The following is an 18,800-nucleotide window of genomic DNA, read 5'->3' as shown; positions in this document are numbered from 1 at the left end:
TACATGTATTTTTTTAAAGGAAATCAATTTGATATTTCGCTATATAAAATTTAATCAAACATATCATTTATACATATATATTGCTTATGTTCAGAAATGTTTCTACCCATTGCACTGCAGTCTAACCTAAAACCAATGCGTCAACATTCAAAAATTATTTTAATCGTCTACATACACAAAAACGTGAGTTGTTCGTGTAAATAAAATACATTATATATTGGGCCGATATTAGACTAATGTTGTATTTGTATATTGATCCAATGATTGATAAGCGTTTAAAATAGATCATTAATATCGTCTCTTAAAGATATCTTAATATTATTAGTCTTAAAATAATATGTTGTAACGAATCTTATAATAACATATAGTAACCAGTTTTATAATGATATATGGTAACCAGTATTTTAACAATGCATGGTAACCAGTCTTATAACAATATATGGTAACCAGTCTTATAATAATATATGGTAACCAGTCTTATAATAATATATGGTAATCAGTCTTATAATTATATATGGTAACCAGTCTTATGGTAATATATGGTAACCAGTCTTATGGTAATATATGGTAACCAGTCTTATAATAATATATGGTAACCAGTCTTATGGTAATATATGGTAACCAGTCTTATAATTATATATGGTAACCAGTCTTATGGTAATATATGGTAACCAGTCTTATGGTAATATATGGTAACCAGTCTTATGATAATATATGGTAACCAGTCTTATAATTATATATGGTAACCAGTCTTATGGTAATGTATGGTAACCAGTATTATAACAATATATGGTAACCAGTCTTATAATAATATATGGTAACCAGTCTTATAATAATATATGGTAACCAGTCTTATAATTATATATGGTAACCAGTCTTATGGTAATATATGGTAACCAGTCTTATGGTAATGTATGGTAAACCAGTCTTATGGTAATATATGGTAACATGTGTTATAATATTATATGGTAATCAGTCTTATGGTAATATATGGTAACCAGTCTTATAATTATATATGGTAACCAGTCTTATGGTAATATATGGTAACCAGTCTTATAATTATATATGGTAACCAGTCTTATGGTAATGTATGGTAACCAGTCTTATGGTAATATATGGTTACATGTCTTATAATATTTTATGGTAACCAGTCTTATGATAATATATGGTAACCAGTCTTATGGTAATGTATGGTAACCAGTCTTATGGTAATATATGGTAACATGTCTTATAATATTTTATGGTTACCAGTCTTATGATAATATATGGTAACATGTCTTATAATTATATATGGTAACCAGTCTTATGGTAATGTATGGTAACCAGTCTTATGGTAATATATGGTAACATGTCTTATAATATTTTATGGTAACCAGTCTTATGATAATATATGGTAACATGTCTTATAATTATATATGGTAACCAGTCTTATGGTAATATATGGTAACCAGTTTTATAATTATATATGGTAACCAGTCTTATGGTAATATATGGTAACCAGTTTTATGGTAATATATGGTAAACAGTCTTATAACAATATATAATATACTTTACTGAGAACTAAATGCAGCATATCTTACAGCAAGTCGTATTTTAATTTCATGGTGTTAAATTGTGGCCGATCAAAATTAGTCATTGTTCATAAATTAGTGAGGCAAATCAGAATATTTTTATTCAAATTGAAACAATAATTTACTTATATGTGTTCAATATATTTTACTTGGGAGTAATAAGGTAATTAATTAAAAACAATCTCATTATATTTCGCAAATATGAGATATATCTTACATTAAAGAAAAATGTTTCATTGTTCGCTGTTAATACTATTCTATATTTTCAAAATCAGCTGTGAGATAAAAGCAATATATACTCTGCTGTGAAATATAAACAATACCAACTCTAAACCGTACATGTATGTCATCAAAATAATTATGTCATTTAATACATATTATATACATTTAAATCACCGTCATTTTGCTATACCATACCAAATATTTCACTCGTGTATATTTGTTGTTGTTGTTATTGTTATAATGACGATGCTATTGTGAATAAAGAGTAATTCTAGAACGTTATTGTCTGCATACAAATAAATTGCTGCAAGTTATATTTCAGCGTTCATCTTTGTTCCCTTTCCCTATATACGTCTAACGATTACACATAAGTCTTATATACGAGTATAAATAATTCTTACATACGATTATAAATAAGTCTAATATACGAATATAAATAAGTCTTATATTCGAGTATAAATAAGTTTGATATACGAGTATGAATAAGTCTTATATACGAGTATAAATAAGTCTTACATCCGAGTACAAATATGTCTTATATAGGAATATGAATTAGTTTTATATACGAGTATAAATAAGTCTTATATACGAGTATGAATAAGTCTTATATTCGAGTATAATAAATAAGTCTTATATACGAGTATGAATAAGTCTTATATACGAGTATAAATAAGTCTTATATACGAGTATGAATAAGTCTTATATACGAGTATGAATAAGTCTTATATACGAGTATAAATAAGTCTTATATACGAGTATAAATAAGTCTTATATACGAGTATAAATAAGTCTTATATACGAGTATGAATAAGTCTTATATACGAGTATAAATAAGTCTTATATACGAGTATAAATAAGTCTTATATACGAGTATAAATAAGTCTTATATACGAGTATAAATAAGTCTTATATACGAGTATAAATAAGTCTTATATACGAGTATAAATAAGTCTTATATACGAGTATGAATAAGTCTTACATACGAGTATGAATAAGTCTTACATACGAGTATGAATAAGTCTTATATACGAGTATGAATAAGTCTTATATACGAGTATAAATAAGTCTTATATACGAGTATGAATAAGTCTTATATTCGAGTATAAATAAGTCTTATATACGAGTATAAATAAGTCTTATATACGAGTATGAATAAGTCTTATATACGAGTATGAATAAGTCTTATATACGAGTATAAATAAGTCTTACATCCGAGTACAAATATGTCTTATATAGGAATATGAATTAGTTTTATATACGAGTATAAATAAGTCTTATATACGAGTATGAATAAGTCTTATATACGAGTATAAATAAGTCTTATATACGAGTATGAATAAGTCTTATATACGAGTATAAATAAGTCTTACATCCGAGTACAAATATGTCTTATATAGGAATATGAATTAGTTTTATATACGAGTATAAATAAGTCTTATATACGAGTATGAATAAGTCTTATATTCGAGTATAAATAAGTCTTATATACGAGTATGAATAAGTCTTATATACGAGTATGAATAAGTCTTAATATACGAGTATGAATAAGTCTTATATACGAGTATAAATAAGTCTTATATACGAGTATGAATAAGTCTTATATTCGAGTATAAATAAGTTCTTATATACGAGTATGAATAAGTCTTACATACGAGTATGAATAAGTCTTATATACGAGTATAATAAATAAGTCTTACATACGAGTATGTATAAGTCTTATATACGAGTATGAATAAGTCTTATATACGAGTATAAATAAGTCTTATATACGAGTATGAATAAGTCTTATATACGAGTATAAATAAGTCTTACATCCGAGTACAAATATGTCTTATATAGGAATATGAATTAGTTTTATATACGAGTATAAATAAGTCTATATACGAGTATGAATAAGTCTTATATTCGAGTATAAATAAGTCTTATATACGAGTATGAATAAGTCTTATATACGAGTATAAATAAGTCTACATACGAGTATAAATAAGTCTTATATACGAGAATATAAATTAGTTTAATATACGAGTATAAATAAGTCTTATATACGAGTATAAATAAGTCTTATATACGAGTATAAATAAGTCTTATATACGAGTATAAATAAGTCTTACATACGAGTATAAATAAGTCTAATATACGAGTATAAATAAGTCTACCATACGAGTATAAATAAGTCAAATATACGAGTATAAATAAGTCTAATATACGCGTATAAATAAGTCTTATATACGAGTATAAATAAGTCTAATATACGAGTATAAATAAGTCTACCATACGAGTATAAATAAGTCAAATATACGAGTATAAATAAGTCTAATATACGAGTATAAATAAGTCTAATATACGCGTATAAATAAGTCTTATATACGAGTATAAATAAGTCTTATATACGAGTATAAATAAGTCTTATATACGAGTATAAATAAGTCTTATATACGAGTATAAATAAGTCTTATATACGAGTATGAATAAGTCTTATACTAGTATACGAGTATAATAAGTCTTACATACGAGTATAAATAAGTCTTATATACGAGTATAAATAAGTCTTATATACGAGTATAAATAAGTCTAATATACGAGTATAAATAAGTCTAATATACGAGTATAAATAAGTCTTATATACGAGTATAAATAAGTCTTATATACGAGTATAAATAAGTCTTATATACGAGTATAAATAAGTCTTATATACATGTATGAAATAACTTAGGTTACATGAACATGATTAAATTAAATTTTCTGAGATTTTAAGTATCTCATTTTAAGCATATTTTTATAGAAGGACTGACTCTTGAAATGGTAACCAGGGGAGACTATTAGAAAAATTGATGATAAAAATTCTGGACGTACTTTAAGACATGGCAACTCAGGACTTATCGTAAAATTTTAAGTACTAGTGTACTCGCATCCGGCGTTTCTTTAACTATTAATGTCACGAGCCATGCAACATGGAGTCAGACAAGAATCAAAACATACCAAAATTATTTCATTCTTGCAGAAACAATTACAAGCTCGTAAAGTACAAGGACACGGGGCTCCTATGTTCAAAATGTTACCGAAATACAGAGTATTTTAGTTAGAGGAACGCGAGGATTGTAATAAAAGTAATTTACCATAAATCATGATGTTATCGATATCGCTTCAATCAATACTACATATGACCGATCATGTGATAAGAAGGGTTGAAAGGAGATTATATCACATAGTGCAAACCGCACCTACATTGTAGAACAGCTTTACTGGTGGAGTAAAAAAGCAGGTGCCCGTTCATGAGCAGAGCCAACTAGTAAGCTGACTGAATAGCTTACAGAGTTCAGATGGACAAGTTATCTGTAGTCAAATGACTTGTTAAATGTTTTCACTTCATATGGCATTAAATGTACGTGTGAAAGTCCAAATGTCATACTGATAAAAATCCGAAGACACGGGGGATATTTAGGTGATTCCTTAACAATAATCAGCTATGTATAACAATTTTAAACTATATATTTTTTTAAATAAGCCGACTCTCACACGATTAAATAATATGAAATCATCACCAAATGCTTTCGAGAAATTTGAAGCACTTTTACTAGAGTATGTAAACCGTTATCCTGCTTCCGTTTAGCCTGCTAAAAACGTTTCAAAGGCTCTGGAATTTTGTTGATCTAAAGTCAACAATGCATAACTATCTTAAATTTAAATAGATAATACTTTATTGGATCTTGTATCATAGTTTGGAGACCTTTCTGTTGAAAATGTGTCAGGGTTAAATCGTATACATATACATGCACAGTGCGTTAACTGGAGTGCGGGTATTAGTTTACCCGCACTTCAGAGCCTGCCCATTGATTGGCTCATTTTTGCTGGGGTTTACATATTGTGACGGCAGAGAAAAGAAAAGCGACAGAAATGTCATATTCAGATGTTCGTTCATTGGTTCATTTTTGCCTGGGTTTCATATTGTGACAACAGGGAACGTGCTTTTATGTTTGACTATGATACAAAAGAGAAAGAACACCAAAACACTCGGCAATCTGATTAATACTCGGGGGCTACGCCCCCTCGTACAAATCAGATAGCCTCGTGTTTCGGTGCTCTTTCTATTACATATACATATAAAATACACTGCACATTTCACATGTATCATTATAAAAAGCTTAACAAAAAGGATAGGCCAATGGTTATTACAACAATAACTTGAACGTTCTGGTCAGTTAGTCGTTATTGCTTACACAATGATACTATACTGTACAAGCCGGGAACCAGGCTTTTGACTGGTAATACTGGTAACATTCCCTGTGGCTGAGGGGTTGCCTCTAGATAAGATTTGAGGTATTAGAATTACAGCCGCCGTTTATTTCTCCGTGGTCGTAAGAGCGACTAAATGGGTTTGTATTACTAATCTGTCCATTTCTTAGCTCCAGCATAAGATGTGGCTTTGACTCCTGGTGTTGCTTTAAGTTAGTAACACCCGAATTTAGCCAAAATCATCTTTCTTGTCCGGCGACATGTGAGCTAAGTTTTAAACTAAACAAAACAAAGAAACAATATTTATGCATGTACTAGTATATATAACTAAAACTCAGCAGGGTTTCTCAGAAGCTTTTTTTTGTTAAAATATCCATCATATCACTGTATAGATATTATATTCAGATCACTATATGGGGACCTGACCTAAATATTATATTTTCATTTGGATTTTGGGATAGAAGTATAATTATCTTCAAAATTTTATCATGTTTGCAAGATGGGGGCGCACGCTGGTTCAGCCTTTTCTATAGACCTTCATACGACGCAGACCGTTGCTATTAAAATTTCGGCCGGGTGCAGTATTTTCTCGCAGATGCGCAATCTGCGTAAGGAAAAAGATCATCGCCCTGCATAGAAATGAAGGAGAAGTTCATTGATTTGAAGATACAATGTATAATATTATATTCACTAGCTCTTAACAAAACAAAAAACAAAAGATATCCTTGTAACTTTGTGGCCAAGATTGCCATAAAAAAGATATAGAAAACTTTGATCTCAAAAATGATTTGACGTAGAGTCATGAAACTTTACAGGAATGTTGATCAGCATATGTAGTTGTGCACCTTGGGTTTCGCTTGTGTATTTATCCAGTATTTTTAGAGTTATTGCCCTTGACTTAGTAAAATTTTGCAATTTTCAACTTGTGTCGCATGTAACTCAAAAAGGATTTGACATAGAGTCATGAAACTTTACAGGAATGTTGATCAGCATGTGTTGTAGTGCACATTGGTATTTTCATGTGAATTTATATAGTATTTTTAGAGTTATTGCCCTTGATTTAGTAAAAATTTGCAATTTTCAACTTGTGTCGCATGTAACTCAAAAAGGATTTGACCTAGAGTCATGAAACTTTACAGGAATGTTGATCAGCATGTGTGGTAGTGCACATTGGTATTTTCATGTGAATTTATATAGTATTTTTAGAGTTATTGCCCTTGACTTAGTAAAATTTTGCAATTTTCAACTTGTGTCGCATGTAATTCAAAAAGGATTTGACTTAGAGTCATGAAACCTTACGGGAATGTTGCTCAGCGTATGTAGTTGTGCACCTTGGGTTTCGCTTGTGTATTTATTCAGTATTTGTAGAGTTATTTCCCTTGACTTAGTAAAAACCGTTTCATTATGTTGTGTTATTTGTTCCTTGAGTGCTTGAGTTAGAATCAACCAATTTTACAGGAATAATGATCAACATCACAATAAAGCTATGCACCTGAGACTTTGTATGTGGATTTTTTTTTCAGTTTTGTTAGAGTTATTGCCCTTGACTTACAGTAGTATAAATTTGCAATTTTCAACTTGTTCATGCATAGCTCAAAGAGTAATTGACTTGTAGGCCTGAAAGTTTACAAGAATGTTGGTCGGCATGTGTACTTATGCACCTTGGGTTTTGCTTGTGATTTATTCAGTATTTGTTCTTGCCCTTTACTAAGATTTTTAGTTTTCAACTTTTGGCACATGTAGTGCAAAATATTTGACCTAGAGTCATAAGATTGACAGAAGAGTGGAGTGTGGGGGCACCCGTGTCCTATGGACACATTTCTAGTTATCCATTTAAATTATTATGATAGATGCCGTTTCTAGGTCATTTGCAGCTAACGTATTAACAAAGGAAAATCAATTTGTCCTATAGTGGAAAAATTATAAAATCGGGAGTAAAGTCCCTCCTCCGACACTTACGTTCTTTAATCAGTAATGACAAATGATGTTTCAGGAAAACAAGAAAGTTTAGTTTCACTGTGTCATATAACGATCGTTTCGCATTTTGTTAAATTTAGGACCCTGTGCTATTTTCCGGATCGTTAAGGAACAATTTAGATCCATTCAACCACTATAACGATGAGAGTATCTGGTTTGCCATCGAGTGTGCTCATCTAAAGGAGTTTGTCATGGGCCAGGAGGCGAGGCTAGAGTTTGAATGCGGCGAATCCGGACAGACTTTAAGGTACCTTTAGGTAATCTGTAAAGTCCAAATATCCCTACAGAGCACAGGAAATAATTTAGTAGCCCAATGCCGGATTTTGTGATTTTTATAGTTTATTTTCCAATGATTACAATTGCAGAACCGAAAAAGAGCTGTTTAGTAGTGCATTGGTCTTATGATACAAGTAGCAGTCATCTGGCCGAAGGGCTTAGGGTTTTATATCTGTGGTTTCTCAAAATTGGGTCTGACACCAATGGGAAAAGCAACAAACAAAAATGGTTAAACGCTCAACACTATTTAATAAACGATTAGAATTTTAAGAACTAGTGATTCAGGTTACTAACTTGAAATTACGCCTCCCTCTTTGCTGACGGTTTGAATTCCGAGACTTTAGACTCGTTTATTAAAAGGCCTAGGGGAGCTATATGGTTATGAAGGTCGATAGTTCAACTTTGATTCTAGAGTGTACCTGAAATAATGCATGAAGTGGCACATTAGGTCTTGTCCCACATTTTAATTTATAAAGTTATATGAGTTATATATAAGTTCATCATCGTAATTATCTGACTTTTGATCATATTTCAGTGTCGGACAAAGACAATTAGTTTGTTTAGCACGAACACTATTACACAAAACAAAGATTCTCATACTAGATGAGGCAACTGCAGCTGTTGATATGGAGACAGATGACCTTATTCAAGGTAAAAGATTTCAAAAAATAATTGTCCATTGAGGTATATTAATAGATACCAAATAGCATACATAAATCAATATTAGAGTTGTTGTATTAGAAATAAAAGTAAATAAAATAAAAACAAAACAAAGAAACAATATTTATGCATGTATATATAACTAAAACTCAGCAGGGTTTCTCAGAAGCTTTTTTTTTTGTTAAAATATCCATCATATCACTGTATAGATATTATATTCAGATCACTATATGGGGACCTGACCTAAATATTATATTTTCATTTGGATTTTGGGATAGAAGTATAATTATCTTCAACATTTTATCATGTTTGCAAGATGGGGGCGCACGCTGGTTCCGCCTTTTCTATAGACCTTCATACGACGCAGACCGTTGCTATTAAAATTTCGGCCGGTGCAGTATTTTCTCGCACATGCGCAATCTGCGTAAGGAAAAAGATCATCGCCCTGCATAGAAATGAAGGAGAAGTTCATTGATTTGAAGGTACAATGTATAATATTATATTCACTAGCTCTTAACAAAACAAAAAACAAAAGATATCCTTATAACTTTGTGGCCAAGATTGCCATAAAAAAGATATAGAAAACTTTGATCTCAAAAATGATTTGACATAGAGTCATGAAACTTTACAGGAATGTTGATCAGCATGTGTAGTTGTGCACCTGGGTATTTTCGTGTGGATTTATTTAGTATTTTAGAGTTATTGTCCTTGACTTAGTAAAAATTTGCAATTTTCAACTTGTGTCGCCTGTAACTCAAAAAGGATTTGACTTAGAGTCATGAAACTTTACAGGAATGTTGATCAGCATGTGTTGTAGTGCACATTGGTATTTTCATGTGAATTTATATAGTATTTTTAGAGTTATTGCCCTTGATTTAGTAAAAATTTGCAATTTTCAACTTGTGTCGCATGTAACTCAAAAAGGATTTGACCTAGAGTCATGAAACTTTACAGGAATGTTGATCAGCATGTGTGGTAGTGCACATTGGTATTTTCATGTGAATTTATATAGTATTTTTAGAGTTATTGCCCTTGACTTAGTAAAATTTTGCAATTTTCAACTTGTGTCGCATGTAATTCAAAAAGGATTTGACTTAGAGTCATGAAACCTTACGGGAATGTTGCTCAGCGTATGTAGTTGTGCACCTTGGTTTCGCTTGTGTATTTATTCAGTATTTGTAGAGTTATTTCCCTTGACTTAGTAAAAACCGTTTCATTATGTTGTGTTATTTGTTCCTTGAGTGCTTGAGTTAGAATCAACCAACTTTACAGGAATAATGATCAACATCACAATAAAGCTATGCACCTGAGACTTTGTATGTGGATTTTTTTTCAGTTCTGTTAGAGTTATTGCCCTTGACTTACAGTAGTATAAATTTGCAATTTTCAACTTGTTCATGCATAGCTCAAAGAGTAATTGACTTGTAGGCCTGAAAGTTTACAAGAATGTTGGTCGGCATGTGTACTTATGCACCTTGGGTTTTGCTTGTGATTTATTCAGTATTTGTTCTTGCCCTTTATTAAGATTTTTAGTTTTCAACTTTTGGCACATGTAGTCCAAAATATTTGACCTAGAGTCATAAGATTGACAGAAGAGTGGAGTGTGGGGGCACCCGTGTCCTATGGACACATTTCTAGTTATCCATTTAAATTATTATGATAGATGCCGTTTCTAGGTCATTTGCAGCTAACGTATTAACAAAGGAAAATCAATTTGTCCTATAGTGGAAAAATTATAAAATCGGGAGTAAAGTCCCTCCTGCGACACTTACGTTCTTTAATCAGTTATGCAGGAAACCAAGAAAATATAGTTTGGCTTTGTCATATAACGATCGTTTAGTATTTTGATATATTTAGGACCCTGTGCTATTTTCCGGATCGTTAAGGAACAATTTAGATCCATTCAACCACTATAACGATGAGAGTATCTGGTTTGCCATCGAGTGTGCGCACCTCAAGGAGTTTGTCATGGGCCAGGAGGCGAGGCTAGAGTTTGAATGCGGCGAATCCGGACAGAATTTAAGGTACCTTTAGGTAATCTGTAAAGTCCAAATATCCCTACAGAGCACAGGAAATAATTTAGTAGCCCAAAGCCGGATTTTGTGATTTTTATAGTTTATTTTCCAATGAAAACAGTTGCAGAACAAAAGAAAAAGAGATATTTAGCAGTGCATTGGTACAGATATTGCCCCTTATAAAACAAGTAGCAGTCATCTGGCCGAAGGGCTTAGGGTTTTATATCTGTGGTTTCTCAAAATTGGGTCTGACACCAATGGGAAAAGCAACAAACAAAAATGGTTAAACGCTCAACACTATTTAATAAACGATTAGAATTTTAAGAACTAGTGATTCAGGTTACTAACTTGAAATTACGCCTCCCTCTTTGCTGACGGTTTGAATTCCGAGACTTTAGACTCGTTTATTAAAAGGCCTAGGGGAGATATATGGTTATGAAGGTCGATAGTTCAACTTTGATTCTAGAGTGTACCTGAAATAATGCATGAAGTGGCACATTAGGTCTTGTCCCACATTTTAATTTATAAAGTTATATGAGTTATATATAAGTTCATCATCATCATTTTCTGACTTTTGATCATATTTCAGTGTCGGACAAAGACAATTAGTTTGTTTAGCACGAACACTATTACACAAAACAAAGATTCTCATACTAGACGAAGCAACTGCAGCTGTTGATATGGAGACAGATGACCTTATTCAAGTTAAAAGATTTCAAAAAATAATTGTCCATTGAGGTATATTAATAGATACCAAATAGCATACATAAATCAATATTAGAGTTGTTGTATTAGAAATAAAAGTATCCTTCTGCAATGGCATTGGTCCTAATCTTACCATATAAGTTAACTTGTAAGCAGAAAAAAACATTGTTTGTGCCCCGACTTCTTGGGGGTAGCCGGGAAGCTGTCCTGTCACGCTATAAGACGATCGTTAACCAAACAAAGGGAAGTAACTGTACGAAGTAACAGCAGTATAATTTTTTTTATTTCTTCTGTTTTATTATCCAAATTTATCATTTTTGTATAATTCAGATACCATCCGTAAACAATTCAGTGAGTGTACAATATTAGCAGTTGCTCATAGACTTAATACAGTAATGGATTATGACAGGTGAACAAGTTTATTATATACAACTAATATTTAACAAACATTGAGTACGATATGTTATTTCGTTCAAAATCAGTTTCTCTATTGCTCCCCGCTTGCCAAATTTGTAAATATTAATTTTGAAGTATTATAAAGATACACTGTTGAATTTTCGATAGAAAAAACAAACTTTATGAATCTTTTGCTCAATCTATACAAAATGAATGTTTTCCTAAATGTATAGAGCTATTTATTTAAATGTAATATACATGTGTAATGACAATATTAACTTATAATCGTAGTAATGTATTTATATTTGTAATATTTCAAGGATAATGGTCCTGGACAAAGGTAAACTGGCGGAGTTCGATACACCCGCATTCTTGTTAGATAACACGGAAAGCATATTCTATGGAATGGCGAAAGACGCCAGCATTGTGTGACGTCATACGTGTCGATCTGGAAATGTGTGACGTAATGTACCAGAAACAAGAAGCTTACAGTTGTCATTATTCTCAGGCAGTTATTGATTATTTTATTCAAGATGACACATCCAACGTTTACTTTATTATTTTAAAACGAGATACGAATATTCCACGCTATATTGTTGAATATAGGCCTATTCTATCTTTTATTTTGCACGTTTGTAACGTCGCTTTTCATTGGATAATCTTGATGTTTATATAAATTATATCTAATATGTGAAACTTACAAATGAACGTTAATTTAAGAATAAAAATTTAAATGCAGAAATTATATCTCACAATGTTTTTGTTTTGTATTGTTTTTGTTTTAAGTCACACCGACACCAAAATAGTCATATAGTGACATTAAAGCCGGTGACCGTCCGTGCATTATTCAGTCACGAAATGGCACCTGACTAGAGCAAACGACAATCCCTAAGCTAGCTGGATAGCTTTTGTACAGAGAATAATGTATAATTTTCATAACTTGTTCAGTTACAAGTATATCGTTATAACAAACTAATTAATGTCACGTGATGTACAATTAAGAGAGAGAAAACACAATACAGAGCAACTTATTTAAATGAGAAAAAAACGTTCTATTTCTGGGGGTTAATGAGCTTTAAGCTGAGCCGATGCGTTCGGTGCTTTCAGCGCTTTGATCCAGTTTGCAGTGTATAACGTATCACGGAGGAAGGTAGTCTAGTACTGGTGTAACTCTCCAGGAACGATGGTTAGAAAATTACCCGCCTATATGACCGAAAAACTGTTGGGAAAAGGCGTAAAATGAAACAAACAAACAAACAAACAATAACGTATCAAGTTAATGTCTGCTTAACGTTTTGAGTTATGCCCAATAAAATTTTACCGACAAAGTTCTTTTTAACTCTATGTTATATTAGAACATCAAAAAAAATTGAACGATGAATTTAAAAGAATAGTGATTGTGTGTGTTAAATAAAATCCACTGTGGCCGAAAAGTCTAATTTTAACTTAATTATGGATGGATTTCATATAGTGCGGATTTTATGTCAGTATAATTAGTTATTATTAAAGGGAGGTAAAAGAAATTCATAAAAACATAAACCATAGTTCTTTTACTTAACAGAACATTCAATCAATATAAATTGTTGAAAAAATGTAATAACATTCAATTATTTTTATCAAAATCAGATGATAAATTTATACTTAATAAGCCTGATTTATTTACATTATTAAGATTGTTTATATACACTAATTTATCATCATTCTTCAGTAGAACCACCGATCAATAAACGTCTATTGACGGTATTTCTTTTGACTCGTTCACAAAGTTGGAAACAAATTTGATGGACGGGAAATTTATAAAATCAGTCTTTCTTATATACCACTGTAAAGCGCAGTGCAGAATGTTTGTGTTACAAAGTCAAGAAAGCACTGATCAAGTGTCCTGTGCTCAATTCCTATTTACAGTGATACTTCCTCATAAAGGGCATGAAGGGGACCTTATATCCGAGTACAAGTAATGATAAATTGTCAGTCAAAACCGCCATTATAGGATCCCTTTAAATCAATTATGTATTTAGCCTATAAAAAGAGACCAATAATTTCTTGAAAAAGCCGTCCGGTTAGCTCAATTGTTAGATCATCGGGAACCACGTTTGATTTCCGGACGGCGCAGGTCACTTTCGTTGTTGTTGATCGTGCATTCATTTCTACAGTCATTCGCACTGGTACCTCTGCTCTGGTATGTACAGAAGTTTTAGTTCCTTGCGAAAGTGAAGGCAACTAGTACTGGTAAACTGCTTGACAGCCTGCCCCGGAACGATGCGGTGGCTGAACTGTGCTCTGGTAAATTCAATGTGGCTAACTGCCGTGATCCGGAATGAAAAATACCAACACCACTGCTACAACAATTATTTATTTTCTTGAGGGTGTATGTTGGGGGAGTGGTGTATCTATTATTTACATTCAAAAACTATATAGATCGAGCTATACATATCAAGTTATTTTTGTAAGATTTAGATACAATCTATGGCTGAATAAAAATAACAAAGTTGAACCTATGTTCCTAATCTTTATTTAAAGAATGTTGAAAATGAAAAGAATTAATATCCAAAGTCTTTCTTCTGGCCACAGTGCTCGGTTGATGCTTGTATCTGAAATAAATAAATAAATAAATAAATAATGAAATGTTATGAAATGAATGAATGAATAAATTTAAAAAATAAAAGAATGACTAAATGACTGAATGAATGAATGAATGAAGAATGAATGAATGAATCCAGCTCTTGATAACAATAAATTAGTATTAGTGATTCTTTGTGCTCGTGTATCAAATCAATTAGTCAATGGAAAATCGTTCAAATGCATTTAAAGTTACAGTTATACAACATCAATCATTAGTGTGCAAAGTACTTACGTTATGTAAGTCAAAGTGTAGATCACTCTTTATGTAGATGTCCATGATACCAAACAGATTATCATCATCGTCAACCACATTGTTGATTGTAATATAAGTATTATCAGTTTCATTCCTAGCTGCTGTTATGCCCACTTCATCTTGATCATCTTGGAGAGCTATTGCATCTATGTCTACAATATCGTCATCTGATTCTATAATTTCTACAATTTCAGTACCGGATTCTCTATTTAAAATACCAGCTAGTGTGTCACTGTCTGACATTTCATCAACTGCTACTTTATTTATACTCATTGAAAGATCTGACTCCACAGCAAACGTATCCGGAACGATAGCATCCAAATTCTCGCTGTCGTTTGGTGCTCTATCTACAATTGAATCATCTAAATTTGGACCACTTTGACCTTTATCTAAAACGTCATCAAACACATTGCTGTCTGTGTAATCTTTATCTATAACTACAATTTCACTCGTCGTACCGCTTTCGGATATATACTCTTGCTGTTTGTCTTTTCTTGTCTTCTTTGTAGTTGCTGATACATATTCATCAATCATTTGAGAGTCTCGTTTCGAGGTTACAAATATTTCATCCATATAAACATACATATCGCCTGTAAGTGGAAACCCAGTTTCAGTCGATGACCGAATGCAGTTTGGTTTGTAGACACCTGGCTCTTTTTCAATTGCAATCTGTAACATTTCCTCTTGATAAGCTTTATCAATGGCTTCAAATGAAGTTGTCCTCTCTGCATTAAAACGTGTTTCATTAAGCTTGTACAAATGATTGTTCATATCTGACTCAACCAAGGTTTTTTCTTCCAAGGCAATTTCTTTATCATGCATAGGTTTTCCCTGTACGTCACTCCTAATGTCAGATGATAAAACTGTCCCAATTATTGATCGAATACTTTTATCAGCGGCTCCAATGTCGCTTTCGATATCTACAGATTTGCTTTCTTTCAAAGGTTTAGTGTCTGGTATTGTATCAATACCACTTTTGTTTTCCGTTGTTTCCTGAACCAAAAGATGGTCCAATAGCTTAGCCATCTGTCTATCAATCTCTTTCATACTTGGAATGCCACTCGTAAACCTTTCACCACTTTCATCTACAATCTTCTCAATATCTTCACTTGAGCTTGCTTTTAGGTCTTTACCTTTGTTTTTTCTTTGCTTACGAGCGTCTGTGAACTTTCGGGTGGCATATTGCACCGAAGTTTTCAACTCCTTACCATTCTTCACACCAAACTTCTCTATAAATATACCACATCCGTTTCCTATACCAATGTGTAATACAGCCTTGTCAAAAGTCGCACTGATTGGAATGATGACGTCATCATTGTTTGGACTAATAAGGATATCTGTAACCAAAAAAAAACCATTAAAAATGTAGAAAAATAAAGTCAAATATTGATTGCGTATTTTAATATTTAGGAAACTTCCTTGATTTAATACTAACATTGACGACGGATTATAATTTGATTTATGATATTTATCAAATAATTCAACTTATTTTCCATGGAAAAATAGTCTACAGTCTGACCATGTACATCACCTCGGACATTATTTAAATATCTTAGTATAATAGTATAATAGTATAATAACTAAGACAATTTCTATATAAGAACACATATATGTATATTTCTTTACACCTACATCAGTCTAATATCTGCATGATAGAAGATAATAATTGATTTTCGTTTATGACTTGAAATCAAATTTATACCTATTTTGTTTTGTATATCAAAAAAGTATGTAGAGTATTTTCGATTTATCTAAAATCTTTTAATTACCGATATAATACAGAAATTTTTATTGGTTAATCTGTTGGGTCATTCTTTAGGTGTTTGTATTTTTCGGGTCACTGATTTAGTTGTATTCCTACGCGTTGTTATAAATTCAGTCATCTTTTCGCGGTCTTTACAGTTCTTAGACACATTTTGGTTGATACAGATCTTTTTTCGCCTCTCCCTCCCAACCCATTTTATTTTTGTTTGCTTGTTTTTGTAAAGTCAGTAAGACTTTCTTATTTTTGTTTAATTTATGTTTAATTTAAAGTCAGTTCGACTTTTATTTTATGTTATTTTCTGTTATGTGCGATTTTTGATCTGTGTTCATTTAATTCTATATTTTCATTGGTCTGAAATTAGTCATAATTATATCTGTTCAAGTTGATGATTTGTCTTACCTTTAGACTGATTGCATAGTATATTTCATTGTTTATTCAGACATCACTTTAGTGTTCATTTGATATATATTATATATGTGTGTGTCTAAGCTCTGATTAAATCTATATCTATTTCATCTGTGTTTTTTCTGTGTTTGAGATAATTTGTGGTCTGTTGTTGTTGTTTTTTTATTTATCAAAGCTAATATTATTTCAAATATTTCAATAATTTGGCCAATGTTATTTTTTCTGTGACATGCGTCTTTAAACAAATATGTTTGTATGTTTCCTTGTGAACGATTGACACAGGCACGAAATCACTGCTAAATTGCACTGCTGATTAACCAAACCCCGACTTAAAATAGCAGCATATTATTTTAAGTAGTGGACCATTTTATTCTGTTTACGTTCATTATTCATGTGCGTTAAGTAACAAGAGACATTCAATGTCACATACAATTTATTAAAAAATCGACCTTTATATTATGAAAAACAACCTAATTTTACCTTTCATTAACATATTATCAAAACATTTCATTAGATACAGTATTTTGTATGTTCTTTAAAGGTCCATAATGTCCCAACATGCCTTTATTTCTTCTTTAAACCTGTTATTTAAACATTATTGAACTCATGTTTGCTCTTTCTTAGAACGAGAAAAAATATTCATTTGTAAGATATAATGAACCTCTTTAATTTCACTTATTTTCATAAAAACTCTCATAATTTTAGTTATCATATTATATAGCAAATTTGCATTTGTCATTTTATGGCGACCAGAAAATCTTAAGTTCATCTACAAGTACAACTATCTTACTGCTTCAAATTCCTTAAACGATCACAAAGAGGATCAAACTTGTCAGACGTTAATGACCATATAAATAAAATTTTAAAACTTCTCATCGAAAAGAGAAACGAAATGCGAAAATAAGCTAACAGTGAATTTCCTTTTTCAATAATTATTATGACCGACATTTCAAATAATAATAGAGAATCTACCTTTAAATGTGCTATTCGCTACAGGTCGGTTGTCATTTGCCGAGATTTCTTCCATTTTCCAGGTATTTTGTCTCTTATTAACTTTAAATAGCTATTTATTCGTCTGCACTGTAAGAGTGCGACATTTTTAGTTGCGGTAACTATGTTCTGTTTGTTACGTCACAATCAATACATGCGCCGTCCAATCATATTGCAGCATTATTGGACGTCATGACGTCTTTCCGCAACAGACGTTATTTCGTCAAACGGTGAATCAGTAAACATGTTTTAACTTTGACGCTGAATACTTAAATTGAATTTTTACTTGTAAAGTATTGTTCCAAGTTTGAGAAAAGATGAATTCGTTTCGGAAAAGATATTGTAGTCAAATATGTGACCTTTCAATTAAGTTACATGTATATGCATATCGAAGGGGGAAATCATTATTGATATAGAACAGAGGGTCGAACATACAGCAATGCGATACTTTTTCTAATCATGCGATATTGAATAATGGCGGAGGAAAGTGACGAATAATGTGGGTTAAAATCAGTTTGCTTCAAATATTTGTTGTATGTTGTGATTTTTATTCGAATAATTATAGTGCCTACTGAACCGAAGTTACACACCTCCTCTACAATCGCAACTACTCGGCCCTTTCCGTCAGTCTTCGAACACAATAGTATGAATACACAGAACGGATGCGGTATTCCGGTCTAACCTACGCTAAGAAACTAAACATGTAAACA

The 18,800-nt window shown here is 31.7% G+C and overlaps 3 protein-coding genes across 3 annotated transcripts; 2 read left to right on the top strand and 1 right to left on the bottom strand.

Annotated features, from left to right (window-relative positions):
* Nucleotides 1-4,725: 4,725 nt before the first annotated feature.
* On the top strand, nt 4,726-8,962 carry LOC132740292 (multidrug resistance-associated protein 1-like). The gene is made up of 3 exons (XM_060728171.1): nt 4,726-4,863; nt 8,084-8,250; nt 8,815-8,962. The coding sequence occupies exons 1-3, from the start codon at nt 4,726-4,728 to the stop codon at nt 8,960-8,962; spliced, it is 453 nt and encodes a 150-aa protein (XP_060584154.1).
* A 432-nt stretch (nt 8,963-9,394) lies between these two features.
* Nucleotides 9,395-12,802, top strand: LOC132740295 (multidrug resistance-associated protein 1-like). Its single transcript, XM_060728174.1, has 5 exons — nt 9,395-9,421; nt 10,797-10,963; nt 11,544-11,658; nt 11,944-12,068; nt 12,376-12,802. The coding sequence occupies exons 1-5, from the start codon at nt 9,395-9,397 to the stop codon at nt 12,485-12,487; spliced, it is 546 nt and encodes a 181-aa protein (XP_060584157.1). The 3' UTR covers nt 12,488-12,802.
* Nucleotides 12,803-14,550: 1,748 nt separating this feature from the next.
* On the bottom strand, nt 14,551-18,218 carry LOC132740291 (uncharacterized). The gene is made up of 3 exons (XM_060728170.1): nt 18,073-18,218; nt 14,910-16,267; nt 14,551-14,646 (listed from the first exon to the last, which is right to left on the bottom strand). The coding sequence occupies exons 1-3, from the start codon at nt 18,125-18,127 to the stop codon at nt 14,596-14,598; spliced, it is 1,464 nt and encodes a 487-aa protein (XP_060584153.1). The 5' UTR covers nt 18,128-18,218; the 3' UTR covers nt 14,551-14,595.
* Between the last annotated feature and the right edge of the window lie 582 nt (nt 18,219-18,800).

This window comes from Ruditapes philippinarum, unplaced genomic scaffold (assembly GCF_026571515.1).
Source record: "Ruditapes philippinarum isolate M1 unplaced genomic scaffold, ASM2657151v2 ctg3279_1_1_1_1, whole genome shotgun sequence".
In the NCBI taxonomy this organism is placed as follows: domain Eukaryota; kingdom Metazoa; phylum Mollusca; class Bivalvia; order Venerida; family Veneridae; genus Ruditapes; species Ruditapes philippinarum.
The sequence above is the reverse complement of the archived record's forward strand: the minus strand, read 5'-3'. Positions and strand labels throughout refer to the sequence as shown.

Bases quoted from the DNA above. Each gene is read 5' to 3' on its own strand.
- LOC132740292 (XM_060728171.1), top strand. From the start codon at position 4,726: ATGTCACGAGCCATGCAACATGGAGTCAGACAAGAATCAAAACATACC. The intron at 4,864-8,083 runs GTATTTTAGTTA...TGTTAAATTTAG, and splicing joins AAATGTTACCGAAATACAGA to GACCCTGTGCTATTTTCCGG. The intron at 8,251-8,814 runs GTACCTTTAGGT...ATCATATTTCAG, and splicing joins GAATCCGGACAGACTTTAAG to TGTCGGACAAAGACAATTAG.
- LOC132740295 (XM_060728174.1), top strand. From the start codon at position 9,395: ATGAAGGAGAAGTTCATTGATTTGAAG. The intron at 10,964-11,543 runs GTACCTTTAGGT...ATCATATTTCAG, and splicing joins GAATCCGGACAGAATTTAAG to TGTCGGACAAAGACAATTAG. The intron at 11,659-11,943 runs GTTAAAAGATTT...TAATTTTTTTTA, and splicing joins AGACAGATGACCTTATTCAA to TTTCTTCTGTTTTATTATCC.
- LOC132740291 (XM_060728170.1), bottom strand. From the start codon at position 18,127: ATGGAAGAAATCTCGGCAAATGACAACCGACCTGTAGCGAATAGCACA. The intron at 16,268-18,072 runs GTAGATTCTCTA...TTTTGGTTACAG, and splicing joins AGCGAATAGCACATTTAAAG to ATATCCTTATTAGTCCAAAC. The intron at 14,647-14,909 runs GTAAGTACTTTG...TATTTATTTCAG, and splicing joins TACACTTTGACTTACATAAC to ATACAAGCATCAACCGAGCA.